At 36.6% G+C, this 21,421-nt stretch overlaps 1 protein-coding gene across 5 annotated transcripts in view; it reads left to right on the forward strand.

The window, feature by feature from the left end:
- Window positions 1–21,421, forward strand: part of frmpd4 (FERM and PDZ domain containing 4) — a 175,563-nt gene that overhangs the window by 132,824 nt on the left and 21,318 nt on the right. For all 5 annotated transcript variants that reach the window (XM_087266272.1, NM_001440745.1, XM_087266273.1 and 2 more), the window contains 7 exon segments: window positions 2,709–2,816; window positions 4,362–4,493; window positions 4,582–4,701; window positions 10,203–10,339; window positions 15,811–15,937; window positions 16,931–17,020; window positions 20,418–20,600. In XM_087266272.1, coding sequence (XP_087122398.1) covers window positions 2,709–2,816; window positions 4,362–4,493; window positions 4,582–4,701; window positions 10,203–10,339; window positions 15,811–15,937; window positions 16,931–17,020; window positions 20,418–20,600 — 897 coding nt within the window.

The raw sequence follows: 21,421 nt of genomic DNA on the forward strand, positions 1-21,421 counted from the left end.
TAAAAATATACTAATAATTATTCACATTTACAGCATTAGTCTCAATTTACATACCTGTACAACACACACAATCAGGCAGTTACCCTCTCAATGTCAGTTGAGTCTCTGTTTTGCCTGTTAACCACAAGATATCTTTGAAATAAACAGGTATTTAACTATAAAACACACTGCTGTAATGTCTATTCTATTATTAAATCACAATGCATCTTTGGTGTGCTTACAAAATATATATATTCAAACTTATACACATAATTATACATATTTAACCATTTATATACATCTACACACATCTATATATTATTTATTATTGCATATCTATCTATTTATCAAAGTAGATCTATCTAATAATAAGGTATTTAATCAAAACTTTAGCCGCGATGGCGCTAATACCTCTCTCACTCGCGACGCACACACGTGGGCCGCCATTTCACACTATATAACTTTCACCCAATAACAGCACTCAAATAAAACCTAACTTAACAACTTGAACAAGTGGTCAAATATAACATTATATGTACTAATTTCTCAAAAGCAGGTCATCAAAACATAATATATACAGCTACACAGCATTTTAACATCAAATGAGCAGAGCTCATAGAAACCGTACTAGAGATCTGCGCGGGACTAAATTTTGAATCCCGCCCGCACCCGCCAGGTTTTAGCCCGAACCCGACCGCTCCCGCTTATATCAAGAATTTATTGTCCCGCTGCCCGACCCGCCCCATTTTCTGCCCGCCGCGCCCGATCCCGCTAAAGAGCGAGGGAGAACAAAACCGAAAATCCCCCAGCTATACAGTCCAGACAGCCAAGCTGTCTGTATAAACACACACACACACAGCACCAAGCACACACACACAGACAAATCTCTCTCTCTTTCTCATACGCGCGCGCGCGCGCACGCATTAACAAACACACAAGCACCAGGCAGACACACAGGCGATTGCTATTATATCAACTCACAGGCTTGTAATACCATGTATCAAGTACCAATGTAATACTAAAAGGTTTTATATAAAGTTATGTAAATACTGAGTCGCGCCAGCTCCGGGCCGCAGCGCACATTACTCTCGGGCCGATTCCGGCGCGGATGCGGCAGCGTCAGCTCGCTTACGGCCGCCGCATCTGGCCTGATTGATTCGGGCCGGAATCGGGCAGTGAGTCCACAAACATCCGGAGTCCGGCAGCCGGAGCCGGGCTGAGTGGTTAATCTCTGGGAGGCGAGAATCTAGCCGGAACTGGCCCGAGTGTATTTTGCTATCTAGGAAAGCTCTCTCACTCTCTCTCTCTCTCATTCGCGCGCGCACTAACATACACACACAAGCACACACACAGGCAAAGCTCGCTCGCTCTCTCTCTCTCACTCTCTCTCTCTCTCTTCCTCTCTCTCTCTCTCATAGCAATATCCGCGATATTGCTAGACAGCCCGCTCCCATCCCAAATTAAACCCGTTACCGACCGCTCCCGCGATTTATCCAGAAATTTATTCCCGCTTCGCAGAAATCTGGTCGGGTCCTGTGGCGCCCGCGGGACAGCCGCGGGAATGCAGACCTCTAAACCGTACCTCTCCTCTTAACAGACATCGGGAAAGAGGAAGAGCTCTGAGTGCACCAACACTTATATATCGCTTGCTACGCAACGTCAGCCGACATGCACACTGCAACTCCCAACCCAGCGAAAGCGCACAACAAACTTTCAAAATAAAAGACCCTAGACAAATAATTATTTAAATATACCATAAAATAAAGAAATAATGATTTATAATCTGGTGTAACAACATACCCTGCTACACAAACTCCACACATGCAAACGCCAACTGACCCGTCCAAGGATCGAAACAGTATCCTTCTTGCGTGAACCTTCACGAGTTTAAATTTTGTATTTTTTATTTACATTTTTAGTTTTTAACTTTAATTATATCTACGATTGTTTTTTATAATTAGTTTTATTCATTTATATAATTTGTTTTCACTTTAATTTTAGCTATGATGTTTAATTAATTATTTATTTGTTTTAGAGTTTTTTAAAAGTAGTTTACTCTAATTACAAGTAATCTGATTTTTGTAATCTCATTACGTAATCCAGATTACATATAATCCAGCTCTGTTTACAACTCTGAACTTTATAATGTGATGTTTCTGGGTAAAAGCGGAGATTCAGAGAGGAAAAGAGTGTTGGGCCTTGATTATAATCATCTGAGATTGATTGGATTGTGAAAAGTGGACGTTTTGCGCTGTAAGCGGATTGACGTCGGAAAGTGATTTCACATTATTGCATTGTGATGAAGATTACAAAGACACACATTACATAAACGACAGCGTTTGTTTATTCATATTCCTCCATTAGTGGCACAATGAGATGTTAATGAATGTGAATATGCAAATCTGTGACACAGTGATGGATAATTCAGCAGATAAAAACCATCAAGTTGTTTTATTCATGCTAATGTTGGAAATCGGAAGCTTTATAACTGTATTGGGTTTTCTTCATGTGGTTTAATTGATCTAAGATGCTAAAATATATACAGCTTCCTCAAAGGTCTCACCATGTGTGTGTATTTTGAAATGGTACTGCCCCAATGACTTTGCCTTTATTTCTGAGAGTGTATGTTTATTACAGTTACTACATTAGTTACTTGTATTACTTGTATTAGTTATTAACTCCATCAGAAACTTAAGATATAATAACTGGATGATGATGTTGATTTGCAGGAGTCGGTGAAGGATAATTCTCTGCTCTTCATGCCAAACGTGTTGAAGGTTTATCTGGAAAACGGACAAACCAAATCCTTCAAGTTTGACTGCAACACCTCCATTAAGGTACGCTAGCACTGCGGATATTTACAGTCATGTGAAAAAGTTTGGACACCCTATAAAGTTGTACTTTTTCCATATCATTACATGACAATTAGGACATTATCTGGTATTTGGCAGGTCAAAAAAAAAAAAAAAAATATATATATATATATATATATATATATATATATATTAGGGGTGTCGATTAAAAATCGAAATCGATCGAAATTTATGCTCAGTTTCGATTATCGAATAAAAATAGAATCGTCGATGCTGCCACGCCCCCATGTCACGTCAGCTTGTCTTGCCAAGCGGGAAAAAACAGGCTTGTTGAAGTGCTTGTTGAACTGCAGAAGCAGGAGACCCGTCGACAGAGCTTAAACCCTCTCCTCTTTCAATGAAGTCGCCGGTGTGTAAGCATTTTTGATTTCCAGGGATTTATGTTGACAACGTTCGTGTTGTCGACAAAAAAACACAGTTTTGCAAGCTCTGCTATGTACGTATTAGGGTTGGTCCGATAGACAACACCGGCAAACCCGATCCTCCGCCCGCCCCCGTTGCAAATCCGCTCGCGAAAAGTACACACTCAGGCCCTGTTTACACTGTCTTTGTTTTTAAATGGCATTTTAGAACGACAACGATTTGACATCCACAGTGGCGTGTAGCATTTCTGAACAGCCCTCCTTCCTCTCTACCTCTGACACACACACACACACACACACACACACAGACGCACACACAGCCATGCGCTCGAGACAGCAGGTCCAGGCAGTCAGAGGACTGCTTCAATCTTTCACTCACTTGTACTTAGTCATTTTAGCGAACACCTCAGACACTGTTGGCTGGTTCCTGTTGGTTGTGCGTCTTTTTTACCGACGCCATTATAACGACACAGATCACTGCCTATTCACGAGTCCCGCAGAAAAAGTGATTGACAGGTGGTAATTATGTGTGTATCTTGCCTTTATTCATTTACTGTATGATTTGTTTATGGGTAAACAGACCATGCAGGTCAGGTAGTTTAAACGGTAGGCTACAAATAATTAATTGGTCATTAATTAATTAATTATTCATAATCGAAAATCAAATCGAATCGTGCCTTTAGAATCGAAAATGTAATCGAATCGAGGATTTGGAAGATCGTGACACCCTTAATATATATATATATATATATATATATATATATATATATATATATATATATATATATATATATATATATATATATATATATAGCATTAACCGAAAAATGAAATGAAATTAAAAGGTTTATAGGATTTTTTTGTCATACCAACTTCACTTGTATTAAAATAACAAGCTGTTGCCACAAGATGGCGCCAAACAATCAAAAACACAAAGCTGACAGACACTAAAACAGCTGATGGAGTATACACTAACCTGCGCATTATTCAGACACAAGATGGCGCCAAACAGTCAAAAACACAAAGCTGACTATAATGAAATTGACTGAATTGGTATTGACTGACCAATCATAATCGAGTATCCCAGACAGCCGTGTAATAATCATGTATAACAGAGCTGATGTATTTATTGTTGTGTTTCTGAAAGGATGTTATTCTGACGCTGCAAGAGAAGCTGTCTATTAAAAGCATCGAGCACTTCTCTCTGATGCTGGAGCACAAGGTGGAAGGATCTGCAACAAAACTGATGCTTTTACACGAACAGGAGATGCTAACGCAGGTTTGACGTGCTTGTGCATTTAATAATAAGTGTTTCTGAAGTTTTAAGAAGCGCAGAGAGATGTTTAAACGAGTTATTGTGGTTTTAGGTGACTCAGAGGCCGGGCTCACATAAGATGAAGTGTTATTTCCGCATCAGTTTCCTTCCTAAAGATCCTGTAGATCTGCTGAGGAGAGACGCTGCTGCGTTTGATTATCTCTATGTGCAGGTAACACATCTGAGAGCAGAAGTTTGTTGTTTGCATTTATTTTGGTTTTATTGACCAATATTTAAATTTTATTATGTTTGTGCTTTTTCCCCTAAATATCACATGCTTTTAAAATTCATTTTTATTATTTTTTATATGTATAATATTTATACTTTTTCACATGCTTTTTACCTGAAATGTATTTTATTTATTAATGTATTTTAATCTATTTTAATCATTTCATTTAATTTTTAAACTTTTTCTCAAATTTTACCTGCTTTTGATTTGAATTTTATAGTTTATTTATCAGTTAAATTTTTCCCAAATATCGTATGCTTTTGACTTATTTATTTATCGGTTTGTTTATTTTAAATTTTTTCATAATAGCTATGTATTTTTCCCATTTATCCCGTTTTTCATCTGAAATGTTGTTATTTACTTACTTAATTATCTTATTTTATTTTATCTCATCTTATTTTATTTTATAAATAAAATTCTTCTTCTTCTTTTTCTTCTTATTTCTTTTTATTATTATTATTATGCTTATTATTATATATCCAAAATGTCTGAATTTATTCAAATTTTTAAATAAATTTTTAATTATATAATAATATAAAAATTTTTGCTTTTCCCTAAATTTTTTAATTGAGTTATATGTATTTATTTATTTATTTATATGTTTGTTTTTTGTTTGTTTGTTTGTTTGTTTTTTATAATAGTTGTGTTCAAATACAACTATTATAAATAGTTTTCAAATATCACATGCTTTTTGTATTTATTCATTTATTTTTTGCCTATTTTATTAATTTTTTATAATATTTGTTTTCTTTTCAAATATCACATGTTTTGGACTTTAATTGTATTCAATTGTTTGTTTAGTGTCTTTGTTTTTGTCTTTGTTGTTTGTTTGTTTGTTTGTTTGTTTGTTTATCTTAAATAGTTATGCTTTTTCCTCTAAACATGTTTTCACCTGAAATTGATTTACCTACTTATTATTATTATTATTATTATTATTATTATTATTATTATTATTATTATTATTAATATTTGTGCTTTTTTCCCAAATGTCACATGCTTTTAACCTAAATTTAATTTAATTTAATTTAATTAATTACATTTTTATTTATCTATTTTATTTAAATGTATATGTATATGTATTCCCTCTTTTAGTATTTTATGCGTTTTTGCGTTTTGACTTGAAAGGTATTTATTTACTTAGTTTTTGTTCATTGTATTTCATTTAAATTTTTGTAATAGTTGTGCTTTTTTGAAATGCATTTACTTTTTCATTTTATTTTGATTTCTTTTATTAAATTTTTTATTCATACCTTTTTTCCAAATACCGCATGCTTTGACTTATTTATTTATTAATTTATCGGTTTATTAATTTATTTTTTTTATAAATGTTATGCTTTTTCCCAATTATCACATGCTTTTCATCTGAAATGTATTTACTTATCTTAATTCAGTATTTTTTTAAATAATAAATTATTATTATTATTATTATTATTATTATTATTAAATATCCAAAATGTCACATGCTTTTGACCTGATTTTTTTTAATTTATTTTTTATGTAAATTAATTTAATAAAATTTGTTGCTTTTTGCCAAATATTACTTTTGACTCGATTTTTATTCATTTATTTATTTACCGGTTTCTTTGTTTATTTATTTATTTATCTATTTTTTTTTCAATTTCAATTTATTTTATTTTATTTTATTTTATTTTTTTATTTAATATTTTATGCGTTTCCCACCAAATATCACATGCTTTTAATCTGAAATGTACTTACTTTTTTATTTTATTTTGTTTTTTTTATAAAAAATTTTATAATATTTATACCTTTTTCCAAATAACGCATGCTTTTGAATTTTTTATTTATAAATTTATAGGTTTATTAATATACTTTTTTATAATCGTTCTTTTTTTCCCAATTATCACATACTTTTCATCTGAAATGAATTTACTTATTTAGTTATCTTATTTTATTATTTTTTAAATAATAAATTATTTATTATTATGATTATTATTATTATTATTATTATTATTATTATTATTAAATATCCAAAATGACCTGAATTTTTTTTATTTAATTTAATTTAGTTTTTTATGCTTTTTGCCAAATATTACTTTTGACAAAAAAAATGTATCGGTTATTTCATTATTTAATTATTATTATTTTTTTGTTTATCTGCTTGTTTGTTAATTTATTTATTTGTATTTTATGATAGTCATGCTTTTCCCCCAAATATCCCATGCTTTTCACCTGAAATGTATTTATTTATTTACTTTTTTTTTTTCAATCTATTTTATTTTATTGCTTATCTTTTTTTTTTGTTTTGCTTTTTCCCAAATATCACATGCTTTTTACATAAACTTCATTTTATTTATTCATGTATTCACTTATTTTTATCAGAATATGCATTGACTGCAAAATGTTGAGCAGTGAAGGACACACAGTCCTGCAGTGTAAATGGCTTCATGGATTGTCATGAATTATTAATGGGGTTTGCCTTAGGCAAAGTCCATTCTTACTATTGTGGTTTATTATTCTGTCTTCTTCTTCTTCTTCCGTACACTTTTTCGGCGCGTAACTCGTCCCGCAGCTTTCGTCCCAGACCCTTGAAAGTGGGCTCAAATCGTGCGGCTTTATCGGGAATGGTGTGCTATGACTTTTATAAGGGGTGGGTGGTTTTGGGGCCCCGCAGGGGCCCCAAAACCACCCCCCAAAACGCATTGACTCAACATTACGCCCAACTTTGACACATTATAGCGCCGAGTGTGAAATTCATAGAAATATGGGATTCACAGCATCTGTAGGGGGTTGCAGCCTAAGTAAGAACATACCCCGCAAGGGGGTATAAGTTGTACCCCTAGGGCTCTAGGACGTCCCAAAGTTTTCCCATTGACTTACATGGGCCCCATTGACTCCCATTCATTTTTCTAGGAGAGCACTAAACGCGCCGCGAAATGGGACGACCTTTGAGGCGTTATAGCGGCAAGTGTGAAATTCGTAGAAATATGGGATTCGCAACATCTGTAGGGGGTTGCAGCCTGTAAGAGAACATACCCCAAAAGGGGGTATAAGTTGTACCCCTGGGGTGCTAGGACGTCCCAAAGGGGTCCCCATTGACTTTACATTGCCCATTGACTCCCATTCATTTCTTGACTCACATGTCAATCACATTACATAGCAGTGTCATAGACTTAGGGGTTGGCTTATTTGACTGAGGCAACCAATCAGCATCTCAATATGATTTTGAAGCTCACAAGCCACGCCCCCCCAAACCATTTAAAGACCCTTAATAACTGACCCATTGACTTAACATGGGGTGGGACGTCCCATTGCACATCCCATTCACTTCCATTATAAATGTCACACATCAATAACATTACATAGGAGTGTCATAGAGAAATGGGGGTGGGCTCATTTCACTCAGGCAACCAATCAGCATCACTATATGATTATGAAGCTCACAAGCCACGCCCCCAAATGGGTCCCATAGATTTCTACTATAATAAGGCTAGATGCATATCTTTGCATAGCAGTGTCATACAGACTTGGGGGAAGGCTCATCTGACTCAGACAACCAATCAGCTTTTCAATATGATAATGAAGCTCTTAAGCCACGCCCACAAATCCATTTAAATACCCTTAATAAGTGTTCCATTTACTGCCATTTTAAATGTTCTACATGCATATCTTTGCATAACAGTGTCCTAAAGTCTTAGGGGTTGGCTCATTGGACTCAGACAACCAATGAGCTTTTCAATATGATAATGAAGCTCACAAGCCACGCCCCCAAACTGGTCCCATAGACTGCCATTGTAACTGGTCTACATGCATATCTTTGCTTAGCAGTGTCCTATTGACTTGGGGGTTGGCTCATCTGACTAAGACAACCAATGAGCATCTCAATATGATAATGAAGCTCACAAGCCACGCCCCCAAACTGGTCCCCTAGACTGTCATTATAACTGGCCTAGATGCATATCTTTACATAGCAGTGTCATAGAGACATGGGGGTTGCTTAATTTGACTTAGACAGCCAACCACATTCAAGTTCACTCTGTAACCTCGCCCATAGCAACAAAAAAGAGTACCCTAGCAACCATTCATCAACAGCTATATCTCAGCATCGGAACATCATAGAGACTTGGGGATTGGCTCGTTTGACTCATGCTAGCAAACGGAACTTCCTATATGCTACACATGCTAGCAGTGACTAGCTACATGCTAATATTGACTAGCCAAGTACTGTAACTTGCTAGAAATGCTTACTAAGTATAAGTATTTCATCTGGCATGTATGTGAGGCTTGCCTAGTAACCACCCAAGGTACCCTAGCAACTGCCTAGCAACCAACCAAATTACCCTAGCAACCGCCTAGCAACCACCTAGCAACCGCCTAGTAACGCCTTAGTAAAGGCCTAGCGACCACTCAGGACACCCTAGCAACCGCCTAGCAACGCCTTAGCAACCACTCAGAATACCCTAGCAACCACCTAGCAACACCTTAGCAACCACCTAGCAACCACTTAGGGCACCTTAGCAACCGCCTAGCAACACCTTAGCAACCACCTAGCAACCACTCAGAACACCCTAGCAACCGCCTAGCAACGCCTTAGCAACCACTTACAATACCCTAGCAACCACCTAGCAACACCCTAGCAACCACTTAGCAACCACTTAGGACACCTTAGCAACCGCCTAGCAACACCTTAGCAACCACCTAGCAACCACTCAGTACACCCTAGCAACCACCTAGCAACACCTTAGCAACCACCTAGCAACCACTTAGGACACCTTAGCAACCGCCTAGCAACACCTTAGCAACCACCTAGCAACCACTCAGAACACCCTAGCAACCGCCTAGCAACGCCTTAGCAACCACTTACAATACCCTAGCAACCACCTAGCAACACCTTAGCAACCACTTAGGACACCTTAGCAACCGCCTAGCAACACCTTAGCAACCACCTAGCAACCACTCAGAACACCCTAGCAACCACCTAGCAACACCTTAGCAACCACCTAGCAACCACTTAGGACACCTTAGCAACCACCTAGCAACACCTTAGCAACCACTCAGGACACCCTAGCAACCACTCAGGACACCATAGCAACCGCCTAGCAATGCCTTAGCAACCACTTAGGACACCTTAGCAACCACCTAGCAACCAGTCAGAACACCCTAGCAACCACTCAGGACACCCTAGCAACCGCCCAGCAACATCTTAGCAACCACCATTTCTTACCTTTCCAGTGCTATTGCCCAGTTTAGTATCATTTTGTACCCCATCGATTTTCCACGCAAACCCCATTCACATTTCCTTTAGGAAATGTACAATTCTAGTTATTATTATTATTATTATTATTATTATTATTATTATTATTATTATTATTATGCACATGGCATACAGCATAATTCTATGCAGATATTGAGATTGTGAAGGCAAACAGCAGAGGAAAGGTTTTGCGCTGTGTGTTGTTGACTGTGTGTGTGTGTTCTGAATGCAGAGCTGTAAGGATGTGGTGCAGGAGCGTTTCGGATCGGAGCTGAAATACGACACAGCTCTTCGTCTCGCTGCTCTTCAGATGTACATCCTGACGCTCAGCACCAAACACACACAGAAGGTCTCGCTCAAGTACATTGAGTAAGTCCCTCTCTCTCTCCCTCACTCTATCCCTCTCTCTCTCTCTCTCTCTTTCTTTCCTCATTCAATCTCTCCATCTCTTCCTTCCTTCCTTCCTTCCTATCTCCCATTCATTAATTGCTCCCTCCTTCCTTTTCTCCATTCATTCATTCATTCATTCATTCATTCATTCATTCATTCATCCTTCTACCCTTCCATTTTTTTCCTTCCCTCCTCCTTCTTTCTTTCTTTCTTTCTTTCTTTCTTTCTTTCTTTCTTTCTTTCTTTCTTTCTTTCTTTCTTTCTTTCTCTCTCTCCATCACCTCTTCTTTCCTTCCTTCCTTCCTTCCTTCCTTTCTTCCTTCCTTCCTTCCTTCCTTCCTTCTTATCTTCCATTTATTAATTCATCCCTTCCTTCCTTTTCTCCATTAATTAATTAATTCATTCATTCATTCATTCTTTTATTCATTCATTCATTCATTCATTCATTCATTCATTCATTCATTCATTCATTCATTCATCCTTCTACCTTTCATTCATTTCATTTTATTTCATTCATTCATTCATTCATTCATTCATTCATTCATTCATTCATTCATGGATTAATTCATTCCATCCATCCATCCATCCTTTCATTCATTCATTCCATCCATCCATCCATCCTTTCATTCATTCATCCTTCTTCCCTTCATTCATGCATTCATTCCATCCATCCATCCATCCATCCATCTTTCCGTTCATTCATTAATTAATTAATTCTTTTCTTTAGTTCTTCTTCCTTCCATTCATTCCTTCATTTCTTCCCTCCGTCTTTCCTTCCATTTTTCTTTCCTTCCTTCTTTTGGTCGTTTCTTCCATTAATTAATTCCCAAAAACTGTGTTTGTTTATTTATTTACTTAATTATTTGTTTATGTCAGGCTCTGTATTATTTTAGAACACTAGTATCTTGAAGAATATCTAGTCTAATGTTATGTGCTGTCATCATGACAAAGAGAAAACAAATCAGTTATTAGAAATGAGTTCTACAAACTTGTGTTCAGAAATCTTTTTTTTTCTCTTTTAAAAATCACTTATAAAATATCTGTAATATATGAACATTTCATCAATAGTTTTGCCTTCAATTATGAATATATTGTGTAAATGCAGTTGAAGTCAGAATTATTCGCCCCCTTTGAATTTTTTATGTCTGATAATAGTTTTTTCTTCCGGAGAGAGTCTTACTTGTTTTATTTCAACTAGAATAAAAGCAGTTTTTAATTTTTTAAACAGCATTTTAAGGTCAATATTATTAGCCTCTAAGCTATATCTTTTTTTCCGACAGTCTATAGAAAAAAACATCGTTATACAATAACTTGCCTAATTACCCTAACCTGCCTAGTTAACCTAATTACCCTAGTGAGGCCTTTAAATATCACTTTAAGCTGAATACTAGTGTTTTGAAGAATATCTAGCCTATTATTATTTACTGTCATCATGACAAAGATAAAATAAATCTGTTATTAGAGATGAGTTATTAACACTATTATGTTTAGAAATGTGTTGAAAAAATTAATCTGTTAAACAGAAATTGAAAAAAAAAAAACGGGGGCTAATAATTCTGACTTCAACTGTATTTATACACAGTAAAATGTTTGAAATATGTGTGTAAATTTAAGTCATCAAAATTCTTTGAAAGATCTTCATTTGTATGGCATTTGAGGTCATAAAATGTTTTAAATATCATAAATGCCATGACAAACACCATAAATACAAAAGGGATCGTTCAACCAAACATGTAAGTTTACTCACTGTTCATTCAAGTGCTATTAAATCTTTATGAGTTTCTATATTCTGAAGAAATTGTGTAGAAAGCTGAAAACCTGTAACCACTGACTTCCATAGTAGGAAGAACTAGTTCTATGGAAGTCAATGGTTACAGGTTGTAAGCATTCTTCAGAATATCTTCTTTTGTGTTTAACAGAGAAAAGAAACTCAAACAGGTTTGGAACAAGTGAAGGGAGAGTAAATTATGCTGGAATTTTCAGCCTCGGGGGAACTGTCCCTTTAATTTTTAGGTTTTAAAGGACACCTATTATGTAAAACTGACTTTTATAAGGGGTTTAACCACACACTGCTGACACACAACTAACACACAGCCTCTAACGGTCAGCATGAATTAATTGTATTGTTTATAATCAGACTCGACACTTTGATTTAAATTCTCCCTTTGTACATGTCATCAGAGGGAGAAAGCCCCGCCCACTATTGACAATCTCTCCCTCATTAGCATAGGACGTTAGACTTGTTTTGAATCTGCCACTGCTGACACACAGGCGTTTGTAGCTCCGCCCTCTTCTAAAAAGAGCGCAGTCTTATTTGCATTTAAAGCGACAGTCACCAAAACACCACAATTAGGATCAAAGCCTGAAAGGGTCAGTTTCAGAGAGGTATAAAGCATTATTTGTGTGCTATTTTGAGCTGAAACTTCACACACAGTCATCAGAGACTTATTTTGCATCTTGTATAAAGGGACTTAACTGGTCCCCTTTACATTTGGGGGAAACCAGCTTCAGATCAGCTTATGAATTTCAAGAATTCAGATTGATTGAATAACAGTTTGGGAAGGGTTCATTAAAGTTGCCCGAGCAGAAGGTTTGAGGCCGTAAAATGTGAGCAAGCAGCCGTTTTAAAAGCTGAAGGTTTACAAGGTCAGACAGTCTGTCAGACAGATGGATTGCTGGGATGTTTGCGCACATTACTAGCAGGTTTCAGCAAGTTTTGCTGCAGAGTATGTTTCAGCACATTGTTAGCTTGTTTTAGAGTGTCCAGTTCAGGTTTAGCCCTGATCAAACAGCTTTTTAAGATCTAAAGCGAAATTATACGTCCAAAGCATTTAAAAAAAAAAGTGAAGCAAATATTTTGAAAGCCTTCATTAAGATGCCTATTCCATAACACTGCACCTACACGTTTCAGCCTTCATCAGTGTAGTTCAGGTGCATCTGGAGTTTGTTTGAACACTGTGGTCACATAAGGCGATGCAGTGGCGCAGTAGGTAGTGCTGTCGCCTCACCGCAAGAAGGTCGCTGGTTCGAACCTCGGCTCAGTTGGCGTTTCTGTGTGGAGTTTGCATGTTCTCCCTGCGTTCGCGTGGGTTTCCTCCGGGTGCTCCGGTTTCCCCCAAAGACATGCGGTACAGGTGAATTGGGTAGGCTAAATTGTCCGTAGTGTATGAGTGTGTGTGTGAATGTGTGTGTGGATGTTTCCCAGAGATGGGTTGCGGCTGGAAAGGCATCCGCTGCGTAAAAACGTGCTGATAAGTTGGCGGTTCATTCCACTGTGGCGACCCTGGATTAATAAAGGGACTTAGCCGACAAGAAAATGAATGAATGAATGACTGAATGACTATGGTTACATACTCAATAGAATATATAAACAATACAGTAATAATATATTGAACACAAAGTCAACTCAACAGTCAATAATAATAGTAATAATAATAATAATTGCTTGCATAGCTGGATACTCAAAGCGCTTTACATATTTTTGGATGGAATCTCCTCATCCACCAGCAGTGTGCAGCATCCACCAGAGCCATATTGCACCAGAGCGCTCACCACACACCAGCTGATTGGTGGAGAGGAGACAGAAGCTGCGTCCCAAATCGCATACTTATGCACTATTCTACGCCATTTTGTAGTATAAATAGTGTAAGTAGTTTGTTCACACTGAAAACTCTAAAAATAATTAGTGCACTTTAATTACCCGGATGATGCACTCATTCAGCCGCTAAAATGAAGTGTGTAATGATGGACACTTCACACACTCAACCACCGCAGGTTTGCTTATGTAGCGGAAGGGGCGGAGCTATCAGACGCACATGTTGAATAACTTTATTTATTTTGGATGGTGAGAGCAAAATTCTCCTACGAGAGTGATTATAGCGCCTCCCGATGGTGAATGCGGTTATACTCACGGCAGGTATTATTTGATAATTCGGTCGTTTATTTCACTGATTTGGCAACTGTCAAACGTCATCAGGGAAACGGTTTGAATTTCCGCTTAGTAAAAAAACACTAGTGTGCCATTTGGGACGACACTACATACATGTACTATCCTGTTGAGTGTGTAAGTGCATAAGTATATAGTGCATGAGTGCATAGTGTATAGTGTGCCATTTGGGATGAAACCAACTATGATATGGGGATGGTTTGGAGGCCGTGATGGACAGTGGGGAGATTTGGGTTAAACCCCTACTCCTTTTTATAGGACATCCTGGGATTTTTAACAACCACAGAGAGTCAGGACCTCGGCTTAAAATCTCATCCGACAGACAGAATTAATTCAGTAATAAAAGAGAGAGAGAGAATAGAAAGTTAATAGAAATGATAAGTATTATACAACATATTTCTCAAAGTACAACATGAGTGTGTATAGAAAATAAAAGCACACAAAATATGTACATGTAAACAAACAAATACATACGTATAGATGCACATAAACATACATGCACATACACACATAGTAAAATCACATACATATTCAACAACATGTCATTAAAAATTCTGTAGAAAATATACAGAAAAGTTGTTTATATAGAAAAAATATATATTTAAAGATCTTCTTTTCGGCTTAGTCCATTTATTAATCTGGGGTCGCCACAGCGGGATGAACCGCCAACTCATCCAGCATTAGTTTTTACACAGCGGATGCACTTCCAGCTCCAATCCATGACTTGGGAAACAACCATACACTCATTCACACTCATACACTACAGACAATTTAGTTCACCAATTTACCTGTACCACATGTGTTTGGACTGTGGGGGAAACCCACGCCAACACGTGGAGAACATGCAAACTGCACACAGAAATGCAACTGACCCAGCTGGAACTCAAACCAGCGACCTTCTTGCTGTGAGGCGAACATGCTACCCACTGCTCCACCGTGCTGCCTTATTGTATATTCTATATTTATAATACAAAATACCTTATTATGAATTAATAAGTAAATTACTAAACATTACTATAACATGAGAGAACCTGTGCAAGAAATGTACATGATATTTTACTATTAACTGAGATTTAGCTTAATAAACCTTTAATTTGCTGCTTATTAGTAGTTATTAATGTAGTAGTTGGGTTTGGGTATTGGGTAGGGTTAGTGATGTAGAGTAATATCATGCAGAATATGTGATTGTTATAAATATTAATGAACAGTTAATGTCATAATAACAGGCGTGTAATAATAAGCCCCTAGTTAATAGTGAGAATTGTTACTTAAACTAAAGTGTCACCATATTATTTTATTGTATGAGAGAAAGTTTATGGAATTGTCGTCATTTCGAGCAGAAGAGATGTGTGTGTGTGTGTGTGTGTGTGTGTGTGTGTGTGTGTGTGTGTGTGTGTGTGTGTGTGTGTGTGTGTGTGTGTGTGTGTGTGTGTGTGTGTGTGTGTGTGTGTGCATATGAGTGTATATGTGTGTATGTGCTAAACGCTGTGTTGTGTGTTTGCAGGAAGGAATGGGGTTTGGCTCAGTTTCTGCCTCCAGCCGTTCTGTCCAGCATGAAGGAGAAGAACATCAAGAAGGCTCTCACACACATCCTGAAGACCAACCAGAACCTGGTGCCTCCTGGCAAAAAGGTGAACACACACACACACACACACACACAGCTGAAGAGACGGGTTAAAACGGATCTTTTGAGCTGCTCTCCCGGATTCAGATTCCTCAGTGTGGAATGTGAATAGGGATGCCAGTCCCAGCTAAACTGCACACCTATCATGATTTCCAGCAAAATGCAATACTTAAGATGAGGAATAAAAAAACACTTGCTCCTCCCACACTTTCTATTCTGTTCTATTTTAAATTTATAAAAACTTCATATTTTTAATACTTACTTACAAACGAGAGGGAGCCCAGGGCTCAAGTACCTTTGAGCTCAGAACTCTTTCTCAGGACAGCATGCCAAACTTGCTTTATAAGCAATCATCAGCAAAGTGTGAACTCTTGAAATAGATGGGGCTATCTGTATTGCAATTAGAGGTCATTTACCAATTTAGCAGACATTAAAGACAATATCAGTACTAGATATTTATGATGTAAACGTGCATATACATAAGTTTGAAAATTAAATGAAAGGTTTTGAGTGTGATGACTTACGCCACAGGTGTCAAACTCCGTCTCAGCTCTGCACAGTTTAGTTTCAACCCTAATTAAACACACCTGATCAAAATAATTGAGTCCTTCAGGCTTGTTTGAAACCTACAGGTAAGTGTGTTGGAGCAGGGTTGGAACTAAACTGTGCAGGGCTTCGGCCCTCCAGCAATTGAGTTTGACACCCCTGACTTACATGATGAAAAATGATCGAGAAGTTGTAAAGAGTTTGACAGTTTTAATCAGAATTTGATCAACAGGTCAAATGCATTTATCTTTTGTTTTGAATGGGTTTATTAATTTGTTTATTTGTTTGTTTATTAATCAGACTAAACACCTTGTTAACACCTAAATAAAAAAAGAAGTGCTGAACTTTACCTTGTGTGTTTTTCTCATGGTCAAAAGGAGAAGCAGGAGTGTGTGTTTATGTTCTGGCCAGTTTCTGTTCTCTAATTGTTGTGGATTTCTGTTTTGTGTTGAAGCTGACGGCGTTACAGGCGAAGGTTCATTATCTGAAGTATTTGAGTGACCTGCGGCTGTATGGAGGACGAGTGTTCAAGTCTACACTGGTTGTAAGTGCAGAAAAAAACGGTGCACGACATTCACTACATACTGTATGAAAGAAGTGTTGAGGACACTTAAAGGAGTTTTAAACAGCCGTGTTACTTCAGAGTTCGTGTTACAGTCAGAATTATTTGCCGTCCTGTTCAATTGTAGTCTATTTATATTTTTTGGAGAGATACACATTTCTGAACATAATAGTTAATATTTCATTTCTAATCCCTGATTTCTTTTCTCTTTGTCATGATGACAGTAAATAATATTAGACTAGATATTCTTCAAGACACTATTATTCAGCTTAAAGTCACATTTAAAGGCTTCACTAGGGTAATTAGGGTAAAGTTGGGGTAATTAGGCAAGTTATTGTATAACAGTGGTTTATTCTGGAGACAATCCAAAACTAAAATTGCTTAAAGGGGCTAATAATATTGATCTTAAAACGGGTTTAAAAACATTAAAAACTGCTTTATTCTAGCCGAAATAAAACAAATAAGACTTCCTCCAGAAGAAAAAAAAATTGAAGAAATACTGTGAAAAATTCCTGAATTTCTTCAACATCATTTGGGAAATATTTGAAGAAGATTCTATATATATATATATATATATATATATATATATATATATATATATATATATATATATATATATATATATATATATATATATATATATATATTCATAGGAGGGCGAATAATTCTGACTTGAACTGTATGTTGTTGCACTTTTCTTTTTTCTTTTTTTTTCAATACAATAAATGCAATAAATTAAATCATTAAATAATAAAATTACTTTTCACCCTTTTCATTTTAATTTTAACTAGCATTTTAAAAAATTGAATCTTTGTTTTTTGTTGTTCTTTTTATGTCTATTTATACGGTTGAAGTCAGAATTAATTAGCCCCCTTGTTTATTTTTTTTCCTAAATTTGTTTCTCGTTTCTTCTGTGAGAAGATTTTATCAACACATTTCTAAACATAATAGTTTTAATAACTCATTTCTAATTGATTTATTTTATCTTTGCCATGATGACAGCAAATAATATTTTACTAGATATTCTTCAAGACACGTCTATACAGCTTAAAGTGACATTTAAAGGCTTAACTAGGGTAATTAGGTTAACTAGGCAGGTTAGGGTAATTAGGCAAGTTATTGTATAATGATGGTTTGTTCTGTAGACTATCTGAAAGAAATATAGCTTAAAGGGGCTAGTCATTTTGTCCTTTAAATGGTGTTTAAAAAATGAATAACTGCTTTTATTCTAGCCAAAATAAAACAAATAAGACTTTCTCCAAAAGAAAAAACATTATCAGACATACTGTGAACATTTCCTTGCTTTGTTAGAAATCATTTGGGAAATATAAAAAAAAATGTAAGTGTATGTGTATGTTGACTTGGAAAAATGTCATTAAAAATAACTTCATAGACTAATATGTTCATAATCTATAGACAAACTAAATAATATACAATATATGTAAAATAATAAGTATTATAAATAAAAATTTAGATTTTTTTTTAAAGCTACTAGTATAAAAGCTTCACAAGTATCTCAGTGATTCTAAAATAACAGCACTTAGTTAAAGCTCATTACATAATATTAACAAAAAATGGTTTAACCCTTGTGTGGCGTTCATATTTTGGTTTCTCAGCCAGTGTTCACGTGTCTGGTGGACCCACTAGAGTTTTGGCTTTCTGAATTACTCAACAAATGTTTACTTAATCCCAATTACAAGCCACATGAACAGCAAACATGGTTAATTTGTCCCTTTTATCTTTGTTAGATCATATTGATGAATTAATGTGCTTCTCGTTTTTTTTTTAATAATGTTATGTAAAAAATAAAACCCACAGATTTGTTTTTTCGTATTGTTCCCGCCATGGTCATAGACATCATCATCAGAAGCCCCTCCTCTTCTACAATCAATTGCAAGGCCCTCGCAGCAGATAATCTTTTGGCCATAAGTTGTGATAAGGAACCACACTGGCAAAGTCTTATTTATAGTACTATAGCTGCTAATTCGCAGATGGGACAGGGTATGAGAAAATAAAGCTTGGTTCCCGCAAGAGAGAGGGTAAAATGTGCGGGAATGTAAGAGCAGACACTGTTGATAGTTGGGTTTTTTTTTAACAATGTTGCAACTTTGTGGAGAGCGGGAGGGGGAGGGGAAGAAAACTGCAACACCATAAAGGACGAAGACAGAGTGTGGGAACACTGGACCTACACTTGCAACACTTTTATTAGAACTGGGCCTAGTGGACCCGAACACCATGTATGTAATGTACAGTAAATTTATGTTCTTCACAGAAAATAAGCCAAAGCCAATGAATATCCGGTTAAAAAAATAATTCATTGTTTAATTTTTCTTTTAAAAAAAAAAAAAAAAACTGAAAACGGGTCTCACAGAGCTGAACACCACACAAGGTTTAATCCAGTTATTAGTTGTGTGTGGACTCTATAACATGTGGTCGCACTCTATAACATCAGAAAGGTCCGACCCTTCCTATCTGAACATGCAGCTCAACTCCTTGTTCAAGCTCTTGTTCTCTCCAGACTGGACTATTGCAACTCTCTACTAGCCGGGCTTCCAGCTAACTCTATCAAACCTCTTCAGCTGCTTCAGAACGCAGCAGCACGAGTGGTCTTCAATGAACCTAAAAGAGCACATGTCACTCCGCTGCTCATCCGTTTGCACTGGCTGCCAGTTGCTGCTCGCATCAAATTCAAAGCTCTGATGTTTGCTTACAAAGCGACATCTGGCCTTGCTCCTTCTTTTCTGCTCTCACTTCTGCAGATGTATGTGCCCTCCAGAAACTTGCGTTCTGTGAATGAACGTCGCCTCGTGGTTCCATCCCAAAGAGGGAAGAAATCACTTTCCTGAATTCTCGCGCTCAATCTGCCCAGTTGGTGGAATGAACTCCCTAACTGCATCAGAACGGCAGAGTCACTCGCTGTCTTCAAGAAACCACTAAAAACTCAACTATTTAGTCTATACTTCACTTCCTAATCTGCAATCGCCTCTCTGGCTCCTCCACTAACTACCACACACAAAAAAATAACAATAAATTACTACTGTTTTGCTTCTTACATTTTCTTTACACACCTGAAACTTGCCTACAGCACTTCTTCATTGTTGCTCTTATAGTTGTGTAAATTGTTTCCTTGTCCTCATTTGTAAGTCGCTTTGGATAAAAGCGTCTGCTAAATGACTAAATGTAAATGTAGGTTTAGGGTGCAAACATTTTCACACAGGCCATTTTTGGATTTTGTGCTGTTATCATGGCTAAACTACTATGTTTTAAAATGTGGAAGAAAAACCTCTCTGTTAAACAGCACCAGCATTTGGAAAATAAGCAAAATGAGGGTGAACACAACTGCATTGTTTTTTTATATCTCTGGATTGTGATCTGACAGCAAGGAGAGAAACACACTGAAGTAACGCTGCTGGTGGGACCAAGATACGGCATCAGTCATGTGATCAACACCAAAACCAACCTGGTGGCTCTTCTGGCCGACTTCAGCCATGTGAACCGCATCGAGATGTACACCGAGGACGAGAGGAACGTGCGGGTTGAGCTTCACGTACTCGATGTTAAGGTGCGATTATCCATGATATTAAAAAAATGTGTTTAAGAAGAACCAACTATGTTTTGTTATAGAACTCCACATGCATTAAAGCAGAACATATACTATGAGTCTGCAGAATGCTTGAATCTGATTGGCTGATGTTCATTCTAAGGTGTGCCGTACTTGTCAGATAAATGCACAGCTAAAGTAGTTGCATGTTTTGAGTGCATGTATATGACGCGAGTAGCAGTGGGATAGTGCTGTATATCGACACTGGTAGGAGGCGTGCATTGACTGAAGGCTGCAGGCCAAGTACCTTAGTGTCCCACCAGTGCTGATATACAGTGTGATATTGCGTTTATACAACAGTTCGACGTCATATTCATTCATATAGAAAAACAAATCAAACACAGAAAGTCTCAAAAACCCTTTTGTATGAGGAACTACTTTCTTTTGTTATTCATTCCCATCTGCAGCTGACGTCAGACCAGCAGTAACCACTGCTCATTCACCAATGTCACTTTAGAGCTAGTGTTTGAATGATTCTGTAGCGTAATGTCTAAAGTGATGATAAAACAGCTGATTTTGCTCACATTTTAAGATTATAAGGCTGAACGGTATCATATGCAATCAGTCTACAGAGATTTCCCTGTATTTCTCTGGCTTTTTTGGGGTTAATTTTTGTGAAAATTCGATTGCAACAAAGCAAAGCAAACACTACCAGATTACTTCCAAACACTACCAGATTACTTCCAAACACTACCAGATTACAACCAAACACTACCAGATTACTACCAAACACTACCAGATTACTACCAAACACTACCAGATTACTACCAAACACTACCAGA

Source organism: Danio rerio, chromosome 9 (assembly GCF_052040795.2).
Source record: "Danio rerio strain M-AB ecotype USA chromosome 9, GRCz13ab, whole genome shotgun sequence".
Lineage (NCBI taxonomy): Eukaryota > Metazoa > Chordata > Actinopteri > Cypriniformes > Danionidae > Danio > Danio rerio.